General features: G+C 41.6%; 2 protein-coding genes across 3 annotated transcripts; one reads left to right on the plus strand and one right to left on the minus strand.

Moving 5' to 3' along the window:
* Nucleotides 1-1,083: 1,083 nt before the first annotated feature.
* On the plus strand, nucleotides 1,084-3,807 carry prph2la (peripherin 2-like a). The gene is made up of 4 exons (XM_037242239.1): nucleotides 1,084-1,356; nucleotides 1,630-2,235; nucleotides 2,319-2,565; nucleotides 2,668-3,807. The coding sequence occupies exons 2-4, from the start codon at nucleotides 1,655-1,657 to the stop codon at nucleotides 2,938-2,940; spliced, it is 1,101 nt and encodes a 366-aa protein (XP_037098134.1). The 5' UTR covers nucleotides 1,084-1,356; nucleotides 1,630-1,654; the 3' UTR covers nucleotides 2,941-3,807.
* Nucleotides 3,316-17,536, minus strand: ubr1 (ubiquitin protein ligase E3 component n-recognin 1). Of its 2 annotated transcripts, none has more exons than XM_037242233.1 (47): nucleotides 17,176-17,536; nucleotides 16,256-16,515; nucleotides 15,717-15,795; nucleotides 15,405-15,515; nucleotides 14,371-14,498; nucleotides 14,122-14,260; nucleotides 13,663-13,725; nucleotides 13,417-13,540; nucleotides 13,224-13,331; nucleotides 13,048-13,136; nucleotides 12,883-12,981; nucleotides 12,600-12,757; nucleotides 12,422-12,521; nucleotides 12,196-12,324; nucleotides 11,935-12,115; nucleotides 11,806-11,858; nucleotides 11,536-11,646; nucleotides 11,347-11,412; nucleotides 10,929-11,030; nucleotides 10,794-10,857; nucleotides 10,599-10,723; nucleotides 10,484-10,536; nucleotides 10,290-10,392; nucleotides 10,161-10,209; nucleotides 9,928-10,082; nucleotides 9,745-9,844; nucleotides 9,566-9,669; nucleotides 9,403-9,483; nucleotides 9,150-9,331; nucleotides 8,866-9,071; nucleotides 8,679-8,772; nucleotides 8,229-8,381; nucleotides 8,049-8,149; nucleotides 7,883-7,979; nucleotides 7,651-7,799; nucleotides 7,517-7,572; nucleotides 7,337-7,433; nucleotides 7,188-7,255; nucleotides 6,696-6,843; nucleotides 6,407-6,494; nucleotides 5,862-5,998; nucleotides 5,602-5,710; nucleotides 5,471-5,527; nucleotides 5,320-5,397; nucleotides 5,074-5,244; nucleotides 4,903-5,004; nucleotides 3,316-4,721 (listed from the first exon to the last, which is right to left on the minus strand). In XM_037242233.1, the coding sequence occupies exons 1-47, from the start codon at nucleotides 17,218-17,220 to the stop codon at nucleotides 4,580-4,582; spliced, it is 5,214 nt and encodes a 1,737-aa protein (XP_037098128.1). In that variant the 5' UTR covers nucleotides 17,221-17,536; the 3' UTR covers nucleotides 3,316-4,579. The 2 variants fall into 2 exon arrangements, with proteins under 2 accessions (XP_037098128.1, XP_037098127.1); XM_037242232.1 differs by having other exon boundaries at nucleotides 8,679-8,778.
* Nucleotides 17,537-18,379: the final 843 nt, after the last annotated feature.

The raw sequence follows: 18,379 nt of genomic DNA on the forward strand, positions 1-18,379 counted from the left end.
TCCCTGCATCTCCGGGTGTTTCCCACAAGGCAAGGCAACTGAACAGATTAATCTGAGCAAGGGCAACACCGCCGAACCTTTTAATGGTCCGATTTTGGAGCCTAAACTCAAACATTTTAACCGCAAAACAACCTCACAACGGAAGCCTTTGCGGCGCTGGCACCAATTAGCTTGAAGTAGCTACGAGCGCGTCCACTGCCTGCATTGCTTCAAATTACACGCTCCATTTCTCAGTTTCCACAACATAAAAGGACCGTGTTTTGTTTTAAACGAGCCAAATTCGACAATTTTTTTAGGTTTACAGGTTTTTTGTTTTAATGGCGGATCTAGCTCGTTAGCCACAGCAACCATGTGGCACCGTTTCGGGCTTTGGTTTTCTATCCACAGTATCTATCGCATGAAGTAATGACATGTATTTTTCTTTATTTTAAACGGGACTGTAGTGTGTGAAATTCCTGAGTATCCGCTGTTTTACCTGATGTGGTTGAGTCCGATTTGTACCTGGATGAGTGTAAAATAAAGCAAGAACGAGGCAAATCTGGTTGGCTGAGTGCTGTTATTAAAATACAAGAAAACACTACAAGGAGGTTTTTATTTATTCTAGTGGAAGGCACAGTTATTTGGGGACAATGATAGCTGTTAGTTTAGAGGCCACAATATCTGGGAAAAGAACTTTGTAAGTTATACAGCACAAGTATCAAACTCAAGGCCCGGGGGCCAGATACGGCCCTCCACATCATTTTATGTGGCCCGCGAAGACAAATTGTGCATCAAATTCGTGTGTCATTACTAGAATTGCAAATTGTCTTCACTTTTAAAAAAATATATATATTTTTTTTAAATATTTGACCAGTTTTTACTTGTCTGATTTGAAAATGAGTTATTTGTCAGTTTGTTTTGTAGCTTTTACTGTATATAATATGAGGTGCTCATACATTTATTTGGGTTGACAGTCATAATGGCCCTCCGAAAGAAGCTATGGCGACAATGCGGCCCGCCAAAAGAATTAGTTTGACACCCCTGATTTAGGGGGAAAAAATACTACAATAGAATGTGCATGCACACAAACACTACACACAACCCAGTCATTACTTTCCCCAGAGCTAGGACAGTCAGAATTGCACAGGTAGCAGAAGGTAGGTGCAAATCCCTGTCAGAGCAGGGCTGAATAATGATTAAAGGGGATTAGGAGGAGGGTCATTGCTTGGCTACTAGTCCTTGTGGCTGCCTTTATACAATATGTCTGTTTACTACTACTATTACAATTCCTTGCTTCATTTGAGCAAGCCTGGAAGACAAGAAGAAAAAGATGATGGAAAAATTGCTTGAGCCTCTCCATTAATCGCTAAGGTTACGGTAAGTGGACATGACAACCGGCAGCTTATCACTTGATGTTTTTTTTAAAACAACTCATCCTACTGATTTAGTAAGGTGCTTTGTCGTTCGAAAAGCATAGAGTGCTTTAGTATTTGGTAATGTTTGTATTCAGAGCATGTATATGTATGTACAATATATATGTCTAATATATAAAATGCACAATGAATAGCGTGAACACAAGCAGGCTAAGCTGCTTATGAAGGGACCCTTCCCACCTTCTCTTCCTGACTTACTACCTTAATCCATCCACAGGAAAAACAATTTATAGTTATAAACAATGGCTGTTTTGAAAGTGACCTTTACCAAGACCAAGAGGGACAAACTAGCTCAGGTCCTTTGGATCCTAAATTGGATCTCAGTGGTGACAGGCGTGATCCTCTTCAGCCTGGGCCTCTTCCTAAAGGTGGAGCTCAACAAGCGGTGGGAGCTGATGGCCGACACGGACATTCAGTACGTTCCTAACATGCTCATATCTGTCGGCCTCATTGCCTGTGCCATTAACTTCCTGGGCGGGAAGATCTGCTATGACTGCGTCGACACGGCCAAGTTCCTCCGCTGGAAGCTAATCATGCTGCCCTACATTGTATGTACCTTCTTCTTCACCTTCTGCGTGCTGGTGGGGGCTCTCATGTGCTACACCATGCACTGGGAGCTGGATGAGTCCCTGAGAGAAGGCCTGAGCAAGGCCATGAAGTACTACAAGGACACGGACACACCGGGACGATGCTTCCTGAAGCGTGCCGTGGACACGCTACAGATAGAGTTCCAGTGCTGCGGCAACAAGGCTTACACAGACTGGTTCCGAATCCAGTGGATCAGCAACCGCTACCTGGACATGTCTCACAAAGATGTGGCTGAGTAAGTAACCAAGCAAACATTAAGCCCCCCAGTGCAGCTACAGGACACTGAACCTCAGATCTCACCCTGTTTCATGTACATAGTCGCCTGAGGAGCAACGTGGAAGGCAAGTACCTGATGGACGGCGTCCCCTTCAGCTGTTGCAACATCAACAACCCGCGGCCGTGCATCCAGCAGCAGGTTAGCAACAACTCGGCCCACTTCAACTATGACCACCAAACAGAGCAGCTCAACCTGTGGACCAAAGGGTGTCACCAGGCTCTCTTGGACCACTACAGCGGCATCGTACAGTCCATCGGCCTCACTGTCCTCATCACTTGGCTCTTTGAGGTCAGTCAGTTTTCTGAATCATCCCAAGACGTTATAAATAAAATGGGCATGCTCAACCTTCTTGGATTGCAATCAATTAATGACCCTCTTGTGTTGTTTTAGCTGTCAGTGTTGACAGGCGTGCGTTACCTCCAGACATCCTTAGAGAACATGTTGAGACTTGGAGACCCCGAGTGCGATTCGGACGGCTGGCTGCTGGAAAACAGCTTCATCGAAACAGCTCGAAGTAACCTGAACATCATCAAGACCCTCAGTAAAAATAACCACGTGGATACCGCCAACAACGGGGACCCCAACATCAACGTACCCTCCACTTCCAAAGCTCACTATGGGCCGGACAGCGTGCCTCCAAAGCAAATACCTGTAACCAGCTGACCAGCAAGTTTTAAATAGTCTGAGCTGTGGAAGATACCATGTTGGCAAAAAAAGACGAGATGCTTATATTTAGCATCACATCCGTTCAACATTTTTACTTGGACAATTCAGATTATGCGACCATTTTCCAACACACTGACTCAATCAAAAGCCTTTTTAATACAGGGTAAAAACATTCTGCCTCTGACACTTAAGGGGTTACAGTTCATTGTGGCTGTGGATGCTGTGGCCTTGCCTTGCCTTAGAATTCACTAAACACGCCATGAAAAGGAACATTTATCTGGGTATGCTCTAATGTTTGAGTCATAAAACCTTTTACTGTACCATGGAGGATGGTTATGTATACTGCTTAAAGAAACTGTGATGCCTTTTTTAAATTTCATTGTATCGGTATCAAGTTTACATCCACCCAGCGTCCGATTAAACGGAACTGAACTTTTTAGGGTATAGAATGGCTGTAAACACAATATGGACAAAAGTAATTCATTCTAGTGCAAGAACTTGCCTCGACCAACTCAGAATTCAAACTTGATTAATCAACAACCATGTAACTCTACAATAAATCACATTTGCTTATGTACTGTACATATATGTTAAAATAGTAGACATTGATTAGATAGACTTGTGATTTTATTACTATGTTGTGCTATCAAACAGCACAAACATTAAACCCCCTTTTTCCAAAGGGTAACATACAATAAATGGGTGTTCCAATAAACTGAAATGATTTTTGTTTGCTTGAAGCAGTGTTAAAAAGTGGCTTTGTTAATCAGGGTAAGATTACATTCTGACATTATTGTGTCAACAATGCATCAAAAAATATTCACAGTGCTTCACTTATACTTGTGTTACGGACTCATTCTAAAATTTAACCGATTTATTTTTTCCCCATGGAAATTCAACAGACAATACTCCTTCATAATGTAAAAAGTTTTTAAAATGTTTTTTTGCAAATGTATTTAAAAAAATTAAAAACTAAATCAAATGTACATCAATATTTTTAATTTTCAATTTTAATAAATTAGCAAAAAAACGTTGTCATGGTATGTCGTGTGTGTAATTTTGAGGACAAAAAATTCTATTTGGGATTAAGTTGTAACATACAAAGTGGGAAAAGTGAAGCGCTGTCAATACTTCTCGCATGCACTGTATGTTTGACCTGATAAATGATTTCTAATCGTGAATCTCCAGAGAACCGTAGCTAAAATTTGGAAGGAAAAAAAAAAAAAAAATAGATAAGGAAATCAGGTAGTTTTCTTGTCAGATGCTACGCTATTGAGATACTCCAAACATTATTTAACTGACATCACAACATGATGGTGATGGTGTGTGGATCTAATGTTCTGTCTTAGAGTCTCTACCGACAGGAGGTTATTTGCATTCTCAGCGATGACAAATTAAAACAAGGCTAATGCGCTCTGTTCTCCGACCACACACCCTTCATTCTTTTCTTCTTTCTGTCCTTTTCTTCTTTGTCTGGTGCTTTCTCTCTCTAATCCCTCTCTGAGCTCCAGCAGGAGGCCGGGGCTTCCAAGGAAGCGTCTAATGCGCGTGCGCAAGACGTATACGCACATCGGGGGTGGGAGTTGGGGAGGCAGCTCGGATGGCTTTGCTCTGCTCTGACCAACTGGCTCCAACATCACAACATTTGCCAATCAAAAGCGAACATCTGGTTGACCAGCTCCAGACTGCGAGCGATCTCCTCCAGTATGCAATGCTGCTGCCACATCTGCTTCAATTTCCTGTAACGCTCCGGACAAAGGTGCAGTGGATTGCCCCTCCTTGGAAACACAAATAACCATTAATTAGCATATCTCAGACAAGATCTCTGATATGCTTAGCAATCCCAAAATTAACACTCAAGTAAATCTCTGATAGACCCATTTCTGAGTGAGTTTGCCCCATTTTTATGCAAAAACTAATTTACAAAATGACCAACCCAACTGCAATAGAGATTCGTACCCGAGATGAGGATCAGTCTCGCCGTAGTCATCCAAATAGGGAGCTGGATATGTGCTTCCTCTGGTTTTACTGGCCATCAGTACAATTTCACACTCTCTTATCCTGTCAGCGGGTACAAATGATATTAGGAAACAAAACTGGGTGAAGAAATATTTGGGTCTTGAAACAGACCTGAGGAACATGCCCACTCCTGCGCCACAGGTGGCCGCATGCGCAGTGCAGGCGCCCACATCTTCTCCATCCAGCTGACTGAGGCAGCAGGAGCTCTGAGAGCACAGCATAGCGCCACAGAATAGGCACAAAGTAGGATGCTTCCTCTCGTCATCTGCCGACTTGGGACATCTGAGGGCAAGCACAGGAGATGAGAAGCCAAAGATAAAACTTTCCCTTGGAATGAAAGCGGTCTGTTACGCATACTGAAAATGGCTGGCTTGATTGAGAAGAGCGCTGTAGTCGTCTGGGAGGTCGATCAGTTGATTTCTCCTCCTCGGGTATCTGTAGAGCAAGAACTTACTGACTGAATAGGTGGATCGTGGTGTGACTCTAATTTAAAGAGCAAATCAACTACCTGACTGTTTGAGTTTTGCCTTTCAGACTTTTGGTTATTGCTGGGCTGGTGCACCACCTTAAAGCGAAAACAAGTTTGCCGAGTCATTTATATTGAAAATCAAAATATTATTGCGAACATTAACCACCCACCTATGCAGCAGTGGCGCCACCGTGTCTCTGTGTTCCTGGAAGAGCTGGAACACATTTGAGGGCAGTGCCAAGTAGCTGCAGACTGCCTCCATTTGACTTTGAGAAGAAACTGCAATAGACACAAAATGTCAACATGGATTATTCATTATATTATAACAAAGTGGGTTTCTCTTACAAGTATCCAGACATATGATTTCAATCATACACACAGCTTAAGTCCTCTACAGAGGACAAAAATGAATTGCTGGGTCTCTACCTACCAGAAGCACAAAAAAGCTCCTCCGGAGGACGAACCCCAGTGAGACAGCTGAAAAAGAGAGCAGTACAGCGGAGAAAAGACTTGATTCCCGCCTTCACTCTTTCGGCCACAAAGCTGCCGCACACATCAGGAAGCAGCCTGGAAAGAAGAAAAAATTAGTCCAGCATGACAAAAGCCACAGTATTCACATCATTCATTGTAGTCATTTTTAAGAGTGCTGAAGCACCAAAAATTCCGAGATCTATTAACTATTATTATTTGTTTTAACTTTGTGTCCTTTTTAACAAGCTAGAAATTTGTAGTCCATCCACTTGCTTAAAAAAACAGTTTGAGCCACCTTACTCCTCCCACCTCTGCTTTGAGTGTCGAGCCAAGCATGATAAAACTTGAAAAATTACTAATTAAATAAATTACTATTCTAAGAGCTTACGTAAGTATAATATTTTGGATTTTGAACGTTATCAGGTATTTATGGATGCATGACAGAGTTCAGCCCTGGCTTTTTAGATTCAAACACACTCAAGAACAATAATTGTTTATATGTACCTTCCGGTGTGTTGTGACACAACAGCGTGTAGTTCGGCCGCTGCTTTCGCCTCCTCTGTTTCCTCGTCACCAACCACTACAGGGAGGTCTGTGCAAGAAATAATAATTTAAAAAAAAAAAAAAGCTTAATTATACTATAAAATAACACCATTCAACTCATTGTGATGGGCGTGCAGAAAGGGATGGCTGTGTTGTTGCTATGCTAAAAGTATTTGGAATTCAGTTCAAGGCCACCTTCACAATGTTCCCACCATTCCATGTTGTGTGGTAATGTTTCCATTGTGTTTACCTCTTGTGAGAAGCAGCACCTGCAGGACGTGAGCCATTGTGACCAGATGCAGGATGTGGAGGTGGTTGTAGGCTGAGCTGACAGCAGAGGGCTGCAAGTCTACAGCTTCCTCTTGGTACAGTGAGGGCAAAGACAACACTAAACCCACCTGGAAGCACACACAAGGACTAAGTTACAAAAAACGGCTTTTAGTATATTTTGAATATTTATTTCATGTGAATAAAAAGATGCGATTGGTAAGCTGGAATGATTCCAAACTGATCATAATAGCTAATATTAGCATGTGTAGCTTTATACACAAGCATATTAGGTTTATACTCAAACACGACACTTTCAGCAATTGATAAAATAGACAATCACTAGATAGTAAAAACATTCTTGATTTGATTTAAAGGGGTGATGCTTGTTTTTTCTCCTCACCAGAAATTCTTAATTTTCAACTGGCACGGGACACAATGGCAACTGAAATTGCTCCCACAGATGAACACTTACCAGAAGATGGAAGAAGTCGACTTCCAGAATAGAAGGTGTGTTCTTTCTGCTTGTGACCGGATGCAGAACTGGAATTTTCAGATCATTTCATAATGTAAAATAGGATGCATAAAACGAATGAAAAATGCAAACATAGTAAAAAGATGTACCTGCAAAAATATCAGCAAAATGGTTTTGGATGACAGTCTGGGAGCTTTTAATTCTCTGTGTTGCAGAAAACTGAACAATCGCCTTCAAGCCAGCCAGCTACAAAAGAGAAGCATTTCACTTTTAATGCAACAAAAAACTCGAAATATTATTATACAAATGTAGTTGTGTTGCACACCAACCTGTCTATTTTGTAAAGATCCAAAGAGTGGCTTGTCCTCTTCCAGCAATATATTCTCTGTGAAGACACAACATTCACATTGAGAACAGGATTGATGGTTAATATCAAAAAAGCATTTCAACAAAAAAGTCACACCAATCGCCTGAATAGTGAAGGCACAGGTGTTCCAGGCCATAAGGGGCACACGTGGGCACAGCTCATTAGGTGCCGTCTGAAGTCCGACTCTATGGACCGTGGTGGCGCACACAGCCAGCATCTCGGCTATACTGTCTGAGAACTTCCTCCTAAAACCAAACAGTTAAGAAAAAAATCTTTCAGGATCACAGTTTAAAAGAAGAGGAAAGATACAGAAAAGAGGATTCCTCACGGTTCTTGTACGCCATAACTCAATATGGCCCTAAAATCCGGTTGACCATCGCCACACAACACGGCATCGCTGTCATTAGTGCATTCCATGTCGCAATCTGCAGGAAAGCGGGAGGAATTTTAATCTGGTGTCTCAATACTTTTGTCCATATGAATTGTCTTCTCACCATTTTCCTGCATGATGGACTTGAGTCCTTTAATCCTAGCCTCAAGAATATGGATCCAGCGAGTCAGGGTCAAATGTTGACCGATTATCTCCGCATTTTCACTGCAAAGACAAAAAATTTAAACATTGAAATAATACAGATGTGAAGCTTGTACTAACAGAGCATGTGGAGCGGACTCACTAGTTGAATACGAGTGGCTCCAGGGGGACGAGGGGGATAACGGTGTTGCATAGCGACTTGCACAGAGGACACAAGTACTCCCCATTCTCAAGGTCGATGATTAGTTCAGCATGGAGGCGGTTCCTGGTTGTGTTCTGGACCGCTTCAAAATATCTAGTAAGAAAATAAAAATATTGGAACACAGTTAAATAAAACCACAGAGGAGGGTGTGCTCTTTACTAAAGATGGGCATTTGACCAAATTTCCTCAATTAGAAAATTTGAGAAAAATTAGAGCTCAATTAACTGATGTTGTAAGTATTATTTACAGTGAATGAGAGAATCCCCAACTTTATTTACAAAGCACTTTAAAAACAACTACCATAGTCAAACGCCATAGAATAAAAAAATCTCACGAGAATCAACAACTAATAATTATGCCCATCTCTACACTCATCAATGGCGTACTTACTTCTGCCAACATGTGGCGTGCATGACGTGTCCACAGCTGCCCGTGTGGGTGCCAACAGCCAGTTCAGGAGGCATGTACAATGGGTAGACAGTTTCTGTTTCTTCAAAAAAGCACACACAAAAGGGCTTTAAGATGCATGCCTCTTCTTGGATACACGTTTTTGTCTTGTGAGTGAATGGAGGCTGACCGTCGCCACTGTTGGTGGGCATCTTTCCTCTACACTGCGTCAACACTGTGGATCTCTGCACACACGCAGTCAGTACCATGGCCGGAGCCCGGGATGCCACTTCCTGCTCCTCCTGACAGAGAATGCAGGTCAGCACCTCCCTCTCTGCGGGGGTGGACCCTCGATGAGGCCCCACGGCGACGCACAGCTCCTTGTGTTCCATTGGACTGCCGGAAATATGAATATTACAAACTGAATTGATGGAATTGCAACTTGAAGAATGTTTTTGAAGCAGAGCTCCTCACCTTTCTGTCGGTGTAAAAGGCTCTCCCTGTGTGCCGCTCTCTGGCATGTTGTCATAAAGCATCTTGTTGGACTCAATGAAATTTTTCTGCATGGCTGACATCTGGGCCATAATTTTCTGTCGGTGAAGTTTGGCTGCTTCGGCCTTTCTTTTGCGCTCAGCTTTTTCTTTGTCCTGAACAGTCTGTAGCACCAAATTTGATAAGAGACACTGATAAGAGGGAATATGTAAATGACGTTGCAGTAGTTAGATACCTCTTCAGGCTTGCTCGTTTCCACACTCATGGAAGTTGTTGGATTGGATTTGTCTCTGAGGCACTTGATAATCTCAAACATCTAGCAACGGACACCAACACAAAATAATGAAGGCAACTAAAAGATGATTGTTAATGCAGACTAGCTGGTGAAGTAAACTAACCTGTAGTAACCACGTGATCATGTCTTTTTGGGCTTCAAGCGAGCGAACACCCTTAGTTTTTGCAAGCAAGAGAAAGAGAGACTTGCTGTGTTCCAATCCGACTCCTGGAAGACAAAAATCACACATTGCAGAGAAAAGACGAAACTCCTTTCCATTTTGCACGGAAGAAGCTGACTTACTTCGAGCCTTCAGGCTGAAATCAAAGGTCACTTCCTCTGAAGCGCTGTCCTCCAGCTGGCTTTTTTCTTCAAGCAAAGCCTGCCCAATAAGGTGCAGGGCCTGTGGGATACAGGGGAAATGTTTCAAACGTAATTAAAATCATAAACCTAGCAAATGGCTTCCTCAGCATTTAGTTTTGTTACCCGCTGGATCATGATTTCTGTCCAGTGAGTGGATTTTTCCTCAGCTGCCCTCTGCAGCACACGTCTGAGGATGTGGATGAAAATGTCACAGCAGAGGAGGCGTACGACGCTGGAGAAGGCCGGACAGAAGGGGGGCGGAACTGGAGGACGCAGAGCTGAGCGCAAACAGACAGAAAGGCAACCTTCAGTACGAATAATTGGCGAGAGAGCTTGTGCAGGTGACACATGGTCACCTTTATCGGCGCCCTCGTGAACACGTCTCTTCTTTTGTGACTCTTCGGCCTACGAAAGAAGAATAAAGAAGAAGAGAGAATGATATCAAACAAAGTCCTCTTCAAAGAAGTATTAATGAGATGTGTTACCTTGCTGTGCTGTGACCTTGAATAATGGTAGAAGAATGGGTTGAATTGGACCAAATACTCCCTTTTCACCTCATACAATCCATGTCCTGAAAGTCCTGGTTTCCTATATTCAAAAGGGAAAAAATGAAAACATGCTGAAAATACCCTGAGAAAAAAAAAAAATATCACTTGTTGATTTGAAGTTAGTTACGTACTTGAATGTGGAAACTTTGTTGATTACAGACTCGAGACCTGTTTCGTGGCTTTCCTGCAAAGAATGTGATGTTTAATTGTCACATATTACCTTTATTGTATGATAATGCGGCCTACATTCTCCGGCAGGCCTTTGACCAGGCTACTGTGTGCCATGGGTTCAATGCACAGCAGGTGGATGACCTCCCTCATTGTCACGTCCTCTTTGGTCACGTTACTGACACCGGGGACGTATCGCTCACCTGCAATTATGTTGGTTAGCCCCATGGTTAAGCATCACCTAAACTATTATGAGCCAAAAAGTTACATTACCAACTATGATGATGATGAGATACAGCATCTCTTCCGTCAGTTGATTCCACTGCAACAATTCATTCTGCAAATGTAGCCACATTAATACAGACAGTTAAGAGTTGCACCTGATGTTGACTTTGAAGCCTTACTTACATGATCTCTGCTGGAACAACTTCCATTGAAGAAATTAAAGAGCTCAAATCTTAGTAAGAGCAGCATGAGAAAATGGTTGGCGTCCATTTTGGAAGCAGCTATCTGCAAAGTGTTTGGCAAGTTATTTTCAAAATGGCTTAAATCAATCATCACTGAGATGCAGAAGGGAACGTGCAGTCTTGAGAACCTTTTATAGGCCTAGTAAAATTGATCATTGGTTAAAACGCATTTTAACATTATTGCATTGCAGTGTGAAGTGAGAGATAATAAAATTCATAATAATAATTTTATTACAACAGAAAAAATAATTAATTTTAACACCGTATGACAATTGTAGACTGAAGTGTCGCCTTATGGTCGCACCATATAACATGTATTAAAAAAAAACATGAAAAAAAAATAGCACAAATGAACCAACCTGAAGCATAAGGATGTCTTTATCATACATTTCGTCTCTGCATTTCACATCTTGATAATAGTAAACCTAATCATGGGAGAAAAACAGGCAACTCAATAAGTAGTGTCAATTATTTTAGACCTTCAAGAACTACAAAAATTTGTGTGTGTGTGGGGGGGGAACAAACAATAAAAAAAGCATGCATCACACCTGGCTGACCAAAGACAGTCCATTCCTGCGCCACATTTCAGCTGATACCTGTGCAGCCAGCACTACACAACGCAGAGGAAGCTCAGCCAGGCTGCAAAAGTCATAGCTATCCTGCCATAAAGCGAGAAAACATCAACTGTAACAACAGACGCTTCCGAGGAAACTACAGCTGGACAATTTAATCTAAAACTTCATACCTACTTTTTTTTCCCTACAGTGTTTTAAAAATCAATGAATAATAACAAAATCAATCAGCACCTTCCAACTTACTTTGTCAAAGAGTTGATCACATAACCCGTTCTTGCAGTTAAGAACATATAAGCCTAGGGACCACAGAAGATGCATACATTTATGTCAAATATACACCGAAAGAATCAGACTCAAAAGGTTATCGTCCACCTGCAAGCAGCCTGGAGAGGGGTAGATGTATGCTGACAGGCTCCTGAGACACTTTATAGGGCCGAACGTGGATGATCTGTTTGCACATGTAGTGGTCAGCTGCTTCCCTGCGGAAGGGTTGATTGTTGCATTGGAGCAAGACTTTGTGGCAATCTCGAAAGGCTTCCAGCAGAATCTTATCCTGTGGTGATTAAAAATAAAAAAAAGAAGATGCTTAAGAGTATAGTAGGAGATGGTAGGACACAATAGACAGCAACTCACATCTGAGGAGCACCAGTCCTGAAACATAGCCAGAATGTGGCGGAGCTGGATCTGAAGCGTAAAGCCGGCTTCCCACTCGGGTTCCACAGCGATGTGTTGACCAAATTGACGCTCAACCTCTTCCATACCCTATGAACAAGGGTCAACATTTAAAAACAAACAAAAAAAAAAAAAAAAATCAACATTCAGTCTTGATACATCCACAACAGATGTGATAATAAATTACCTGCATGCATTTGAGAAGACCTAGAAAGGCATTGAAGCCCTCTAAGAACTGTTTCCGAAGCTTAGAATTCCATACGGATGGTTTACTGATCAGAATATACCTAAGAGAGAGGTAACAACTCAGGTAAGAACAGACATGAAACAAATATGTCGCTAAAACTGCTACCTGGTCAAACTACCTGAGGTCATGGAAAATGACCTGGATGCGGGAGAACTTGTCGGAGTTGTATCCCAGGAAGAAGAAGCGATTGTTAACATCCAAATGCTCCAGCAACAGCGCCATGACTGTATTAACTATCCTTGTGATGACGCTTGTTTCTTCAATTAGGTACCTTGCCTGTTGGAGGAAAAGAAATACAAAAAGCAGATTCACTTTTTCAGGACAGATTTCTTTTTTTTTTTTTTTTAAATAAAATAATTCGTTAGCCTCTTCATGATGTCACTGTTACAAAGTGCACTCACCAGTGTGGGCACAGTGAAGATCTGAACAGACATCGCAGTAATAGAAATACTCCTTTCATGATCATCTTCAATGAAGTTATTCTGCAGATCCTTATACAGCTGAAAAGACCACATATTTGTTATAACATTAAAAATATTCCAACATTTGGTTCAAAACAATTTTACCTTTGTGAACTCGATTGCAAATAGCCTCTTGGATTCTGTCTCCATTAGTATGCTACAGAATATCAGCTCATGTACAATCTTGCGTGCTCCTTTAAGAAATAATAACGAATATCACATAAGTGTATGAAATCACAAAATATGAAGGTGCGTGACTGTGAAATGTCAGCGATACCTGCCTTTGTACAGTTTGGAATCAAGCAACATGAGCCTACTGATGCAGCAGAGGCCGGTCTGCTCTGTACTGGGCTCCAATGCCACTCTGCAGAAAGCCTGTCTGAAGCCCACTGCACACAAGATAAGAGTCACATGACGTGCAATGAAGCGCTGTTGCTGTCTGACACTGAAGTAAAAGTGCATGCGTGGCAGTACCCGAATGACTGATGATCTTCTGAAACCAGGAGCCGAGACGCAGGGCGAATGTTTGGTGAGCCACGACGGTCGACTGCAGGACTTCCACACGCAGCGGCTGCAGGGAAATGTGCTCCGAGTTGTACTGCAAAACAAACATAAAATGTAAAAATATGGATTGGGGAAAATAAAAATAATAAATCTTTACCATATTTGAAAACCTGTACAAATATTGATATGTACAATTCGTCTATGTGAAGTTTTTACCTTGATGAGGTCTTTAGCATGCTGACATGACGCAAGACTTCCTCTCTTTACTGTCCGCCGGCCCTGTACAGTGTAATTAAATCATGCTTGCATTAAAAGGAATAATGAGACAGTGATATTGCAAAGCTGTTAATGAAAATGTCACATAGCCTGGAAATAATGTGACATAAAACAGACATATACAGTGGAGAGAATAAGTCTACACACCTCGTTCAAATAGCAGATATATAATGATATATAACATTTTAAAGGAACAGTATTTAAAAAAAAAAAATATATATATATATATATATATATAAGTGGTTGTACAATAACTGGGGATGTGGCTGTGTTGAGGATTAACCAATCACGTTCAAACTCATGTGAAATGGGAGTCAGCACTGAGGTCATGGTAATAATGGAAACCTGGCATTTGAACAGGGGTGTGTAGACTTCTTTGGGTTTTTACATCCACTGTACCTCCTTGTCAATAAGTGCCGTGTGATTCTGCGCTTCAGCCTGATCACAGTTGACAGACCGCTGCAGGGTGTAGATCACATGGTCGTATGAATGGTGCTCGTCGTTGTACAGTACACAGAAGTATGTGTTGTCTTTTTCCCTGCACACACGATGACATACTCTGTTAGGATGGCGACAAGCTCGGTTGAAGCTGCTGATTTGTATACACAACATATGCAGTCTGTGTGTGTGGGATAAAGTGGGCCGTACTCGGGTTTGAGTGGGGCTAAAAGCTGACGGTCTTCCGCCCAGTCTAGGAAGTCTGTGAAGTAGTTCAGCAACACCCTGAAGAGCATCTCACTCCGCTCACACAATTCTGGCTCCAATGTACTCTCATCCTGGAAAACACAATTTAAAGTCAAATGTGAGCACCCCAAGATACGACTCTAAAAATACCAGTTTACGATGGAGCTCCGTTCCTATGGCGACGATGTAAGAAGACAAACTCTCACGCTGCAGGCAAACTAGCTTGCTAGACACGATTCAAAACCTTGAGTTGAGCTGAACAACGTACGTCATAGGCCAAGGACCCCCTGTGCTATTTTACATGAGTCATTGCCTGGATTCATTTCCTGCGTGACTAGCAGCAAGTTTACTCTTTGAATATTTTGTCTCTGTGACATTGCTGGTAAGTCTCACAAGAGGAAACATTCCTGTGGGAAGCTAAATATCTAATACAACATTTAGCACACAAGTCAAACAAACATTCAGCTTGCCACTGTGTGAGAACAAGCACTGGAATCTACCATATTGTAAACACAATGAAAAGATGAGTGGGTTTCCCCTGCTGCATGTGGAAAACAGTCGAGCATTTCGGTTTTAAAAGCAAAGGTTTCATTATGTAAGACAATGAGCTAAATTGATGCTAGCCATGCCTCCTGCTTATGGAGGCACCTGTTATTTTCGGAAACAGGCGCAGTGTAGTCAAGGTTACGAGATCTTGACAAAGGCAATCAGATACACAGGCCTGACAAACAGCAGCTTGGACCATTTAGCAAAATAAAAGGGAAGGGGAAAAGAAAACAGCCATTGTTACCAAACATATTCCTGCACAGATTAGGAAATTCTAAGAGTTGTTTTACCCCAATGATACAATATTTCATTCATCTTATCAAACAAGTCAGTTTTCATGATTGAAATTTTACATAAGCAAAATAACAGGTATAAGTATAATATAAATAAGATAGAAAAAGCCAAGTATGTCCCTTCCAACGTGCTTCTTTCCGCTCTGTTATGTAACACACCGTTTCCATGGCAGTGGCTGCCTCCGGGTCGTGTTTGGAGCAATACGGGCCAATCTTCCAGGCTTCCACATCCCCACAGTCACAGAACCCGCCACCAGATGAAGCATGCATCTGAGGAAAAATAGCAGATACTTGACATGTTATTGTGTAACAGAGACACGAACCAATTCTCCCGAGCTGACGAAAAATAGTTTGTTGCATTATTTGCAGTGTGTGTAAAAAAAATGTGTGTTTATCAAATGTTTACAATCATATAGATCATCTCAATGTGGAAGAAAAGTGCAGAAAGTTGCAGTCAACATTTGCACCCACCTTATAACGATGACTTTTGTGCACGCTCTCTTGAAAGCAGTCCATGCACAGCACACATGTGGGATCTATTGCACAATCCCTGCAAGGTGTTGAAAAACATTTCGTCACTGACAAGCCTTTTTGGATTGTACAGTTAACATTTTATTTAATTTTTAAAAATGTTTGTACTCAAGTAACAACATATCAGTGCATATCACACTTTCATACTCACAATTCACATTAAATCTGACAAGCATGGGAAGAACATACAAACTGGGAGAGCCAAGACTGCTGAACTAGGAAACCGATGTGCTAACCACAAGCTCAACATGCTAACAAAATGTGAAAAACTCATACTTTAACTGAGACCAACACTCACCAAAAACCATTGGGCTGATCTACAACTACAAATCCAATACATACCTGTGGGTTACAAATATTGCCTGATGGTATGATATATGGTATATTCTGATTGCCACTGTGATCAATATTATTTACATCTGTTGTTGGGAAAACCTTCCCAATACATTCTAACACCGACTGAGGGATCATTTCAGCACCTGCAAGAGTAAACCGTTTCTCCTTCTTTGAAGACGCGTCCGCAGAGCTGGGAAGACGAAGTGCCTTGCTTGAGCTTATTGACACCTTCATCGGGATCTTCACCAAACAGAAAGTACTCTAGTGGATGGAGGAGGAGTCTCTGTATTTGCTCCTCTTCCTCCTGAGGCTTGTATTCCTCCTTGTGACAAAAGATCCGAGGCACACATTTCCTCAGGTAGCCATACAGGGACAGCTTTAGATCGGCGGACGCCTGCCATTCCTGCGAAGCGAACACAATTTGAAAATTAATTAAAAGTTGAAAATAAATGTGAATGTTGCTTCCTTACACAAATCTTAATCCTGTGTTGTAGTTAATGGAAAATTTTATTTATGGAGCTTTTCACAGAGATTAAAGCAAAGTGTGTAAACTTTTGAGATTTTATATATGAAAAATATGTATCTCGGCTCAATAAAGGTTAGGAAACACTTGTCTAGTGAGTCAATTTGGCAATTGTTTCGAAGGGACGAAACTGCATAGATTTCACTTTCGGAGTGAGTCAATTTAGCAATTGTTCACAAGTGCTGTGAAACTGCATAGATTTTACTTTCGGACCAAGTCGCGGGGTTTTATTTCATCAAACTGACTAAGTTAATCAAGACAGCACCCTGCAGCAAAATTAAACGGCACTAAGTATTTATAGTGACAACTCAACATTCATCAACTCTTGAGCAAAATGTAAGGCACTGCAGAGATGTTTTTAAGCGTGAATGCACAAGCTAAATACCGCTGCTCGCCACACGTATGGGTAGAACGTGATTTCATCGCGTTATACGTGCACACTGAGCGAGGTAACAAACACATTTAAGCCAGTCACTTTCCCGTCAAATAGCCGTGCACGGTGGCACGGTGTCAGTTGTGAAAGCTTGCTGAATCCCATACCTTTATGAGCTCCGGCTCGTCAAAGGGTTTTTCAGGCTCCGCCATATTCCATTTGCCGTAAAGTAGACGGAGAAGGTGTCGTTAATGTTGCATTCCAGAAATGTGGGAATTCGGATTGGTCAGCAATGGCACCCATAGAAATGCACAACCACTAGAATAGTCTTTCGGCAGTTCAGAACGTGGAGATCACGCCGCCATCTTTATCCGGGAGTCCCAGACTCTTCAATTTACTTGCATTTATGCTTTCGGAAATTAATGGGAGTGAAGTGCTGCCTCCCCGAACACACACAACTGCACGGGAGTGAATTTCCGAACGCGCCCTATGGTTGCCTACTCAAAATCGTTCGAGGCGGATGTAAACAACAAAGATGGCGGATCGCGTTAGTTGTCTTTTGTTTTGCTCCTAAATTTTGACCTCAAGCAAACCCGCCTTCATAATTTGATTTTATTATATAAATTAATATTCACCTCAAACATTTCACTGAATAACTTCATGCAGGGAGAACGCGCCATATCCTCACGCAGTCAATACAAATTATGTTGTGTGAGGTGAGGTTATGTCGAATAAATAAATCACCAAACTGTAATCATAAATACAGAAACGAATATGAAAGTAATATACATAAATATAATACATGTTTATAATAATCTTTTTGGGTTTTTTACATTACAGTAGTAGTGGAGCTCGTGTATTGTACGTCATCGTTGCGTCATCGTCGGTGTATTCGCCATTGTGAACGGCACGGGTCTTTTGTTTACAATGTACAGTTTGATAATGCCTGCAATAAATACAAAATACTGTCAGAAAAACTACCCAACTACGTAGTGCAAGCATTCAGAGGTGAGGGCATTCCATTCCAAGATTGTGCACAAACCAACCGGACTCCTAACGTTGTTGCGCACCATAAATAATACCACAACCACTAGTTGCACATTCTGTATTTATTTTTATTTGTATCCAATGCAGATTTGTTATAAAGAGCCATTTTCATTTTTTGAATTGTTCCTGTCTTTTTTTCTAAACGTTTGAATGTGTTTTAGAAACAAGGATAGGTTGAAGTTGGAAAAACATACTTTAGTGTTTATTGTAAACAGTATTGCAAGAATTGTGCAAGAATAATGCACGTGATATGTTTGTAGGTACATGTAAACTTGAAAATGTGTATGTGGGGGTCAAGTGGGTGATTACGTGTAGTTGAGTGTT

The sequence above is a fragment of the Syngnathus acus genome, chromosome 22 (genome assembly GCF_901709675.1).
Source record: "Syngnathus acus chromosome 22, fSynAcu1.2, whole genome shotgun sequence".
Classification (NCBI taxonomy): domain Eukaryota; kingdom Metazoa; phylum Chordata; class Actinopteri; order Syngnathiformes; family Syngnathidae; genus Syngnathus; species Syngnathus acus.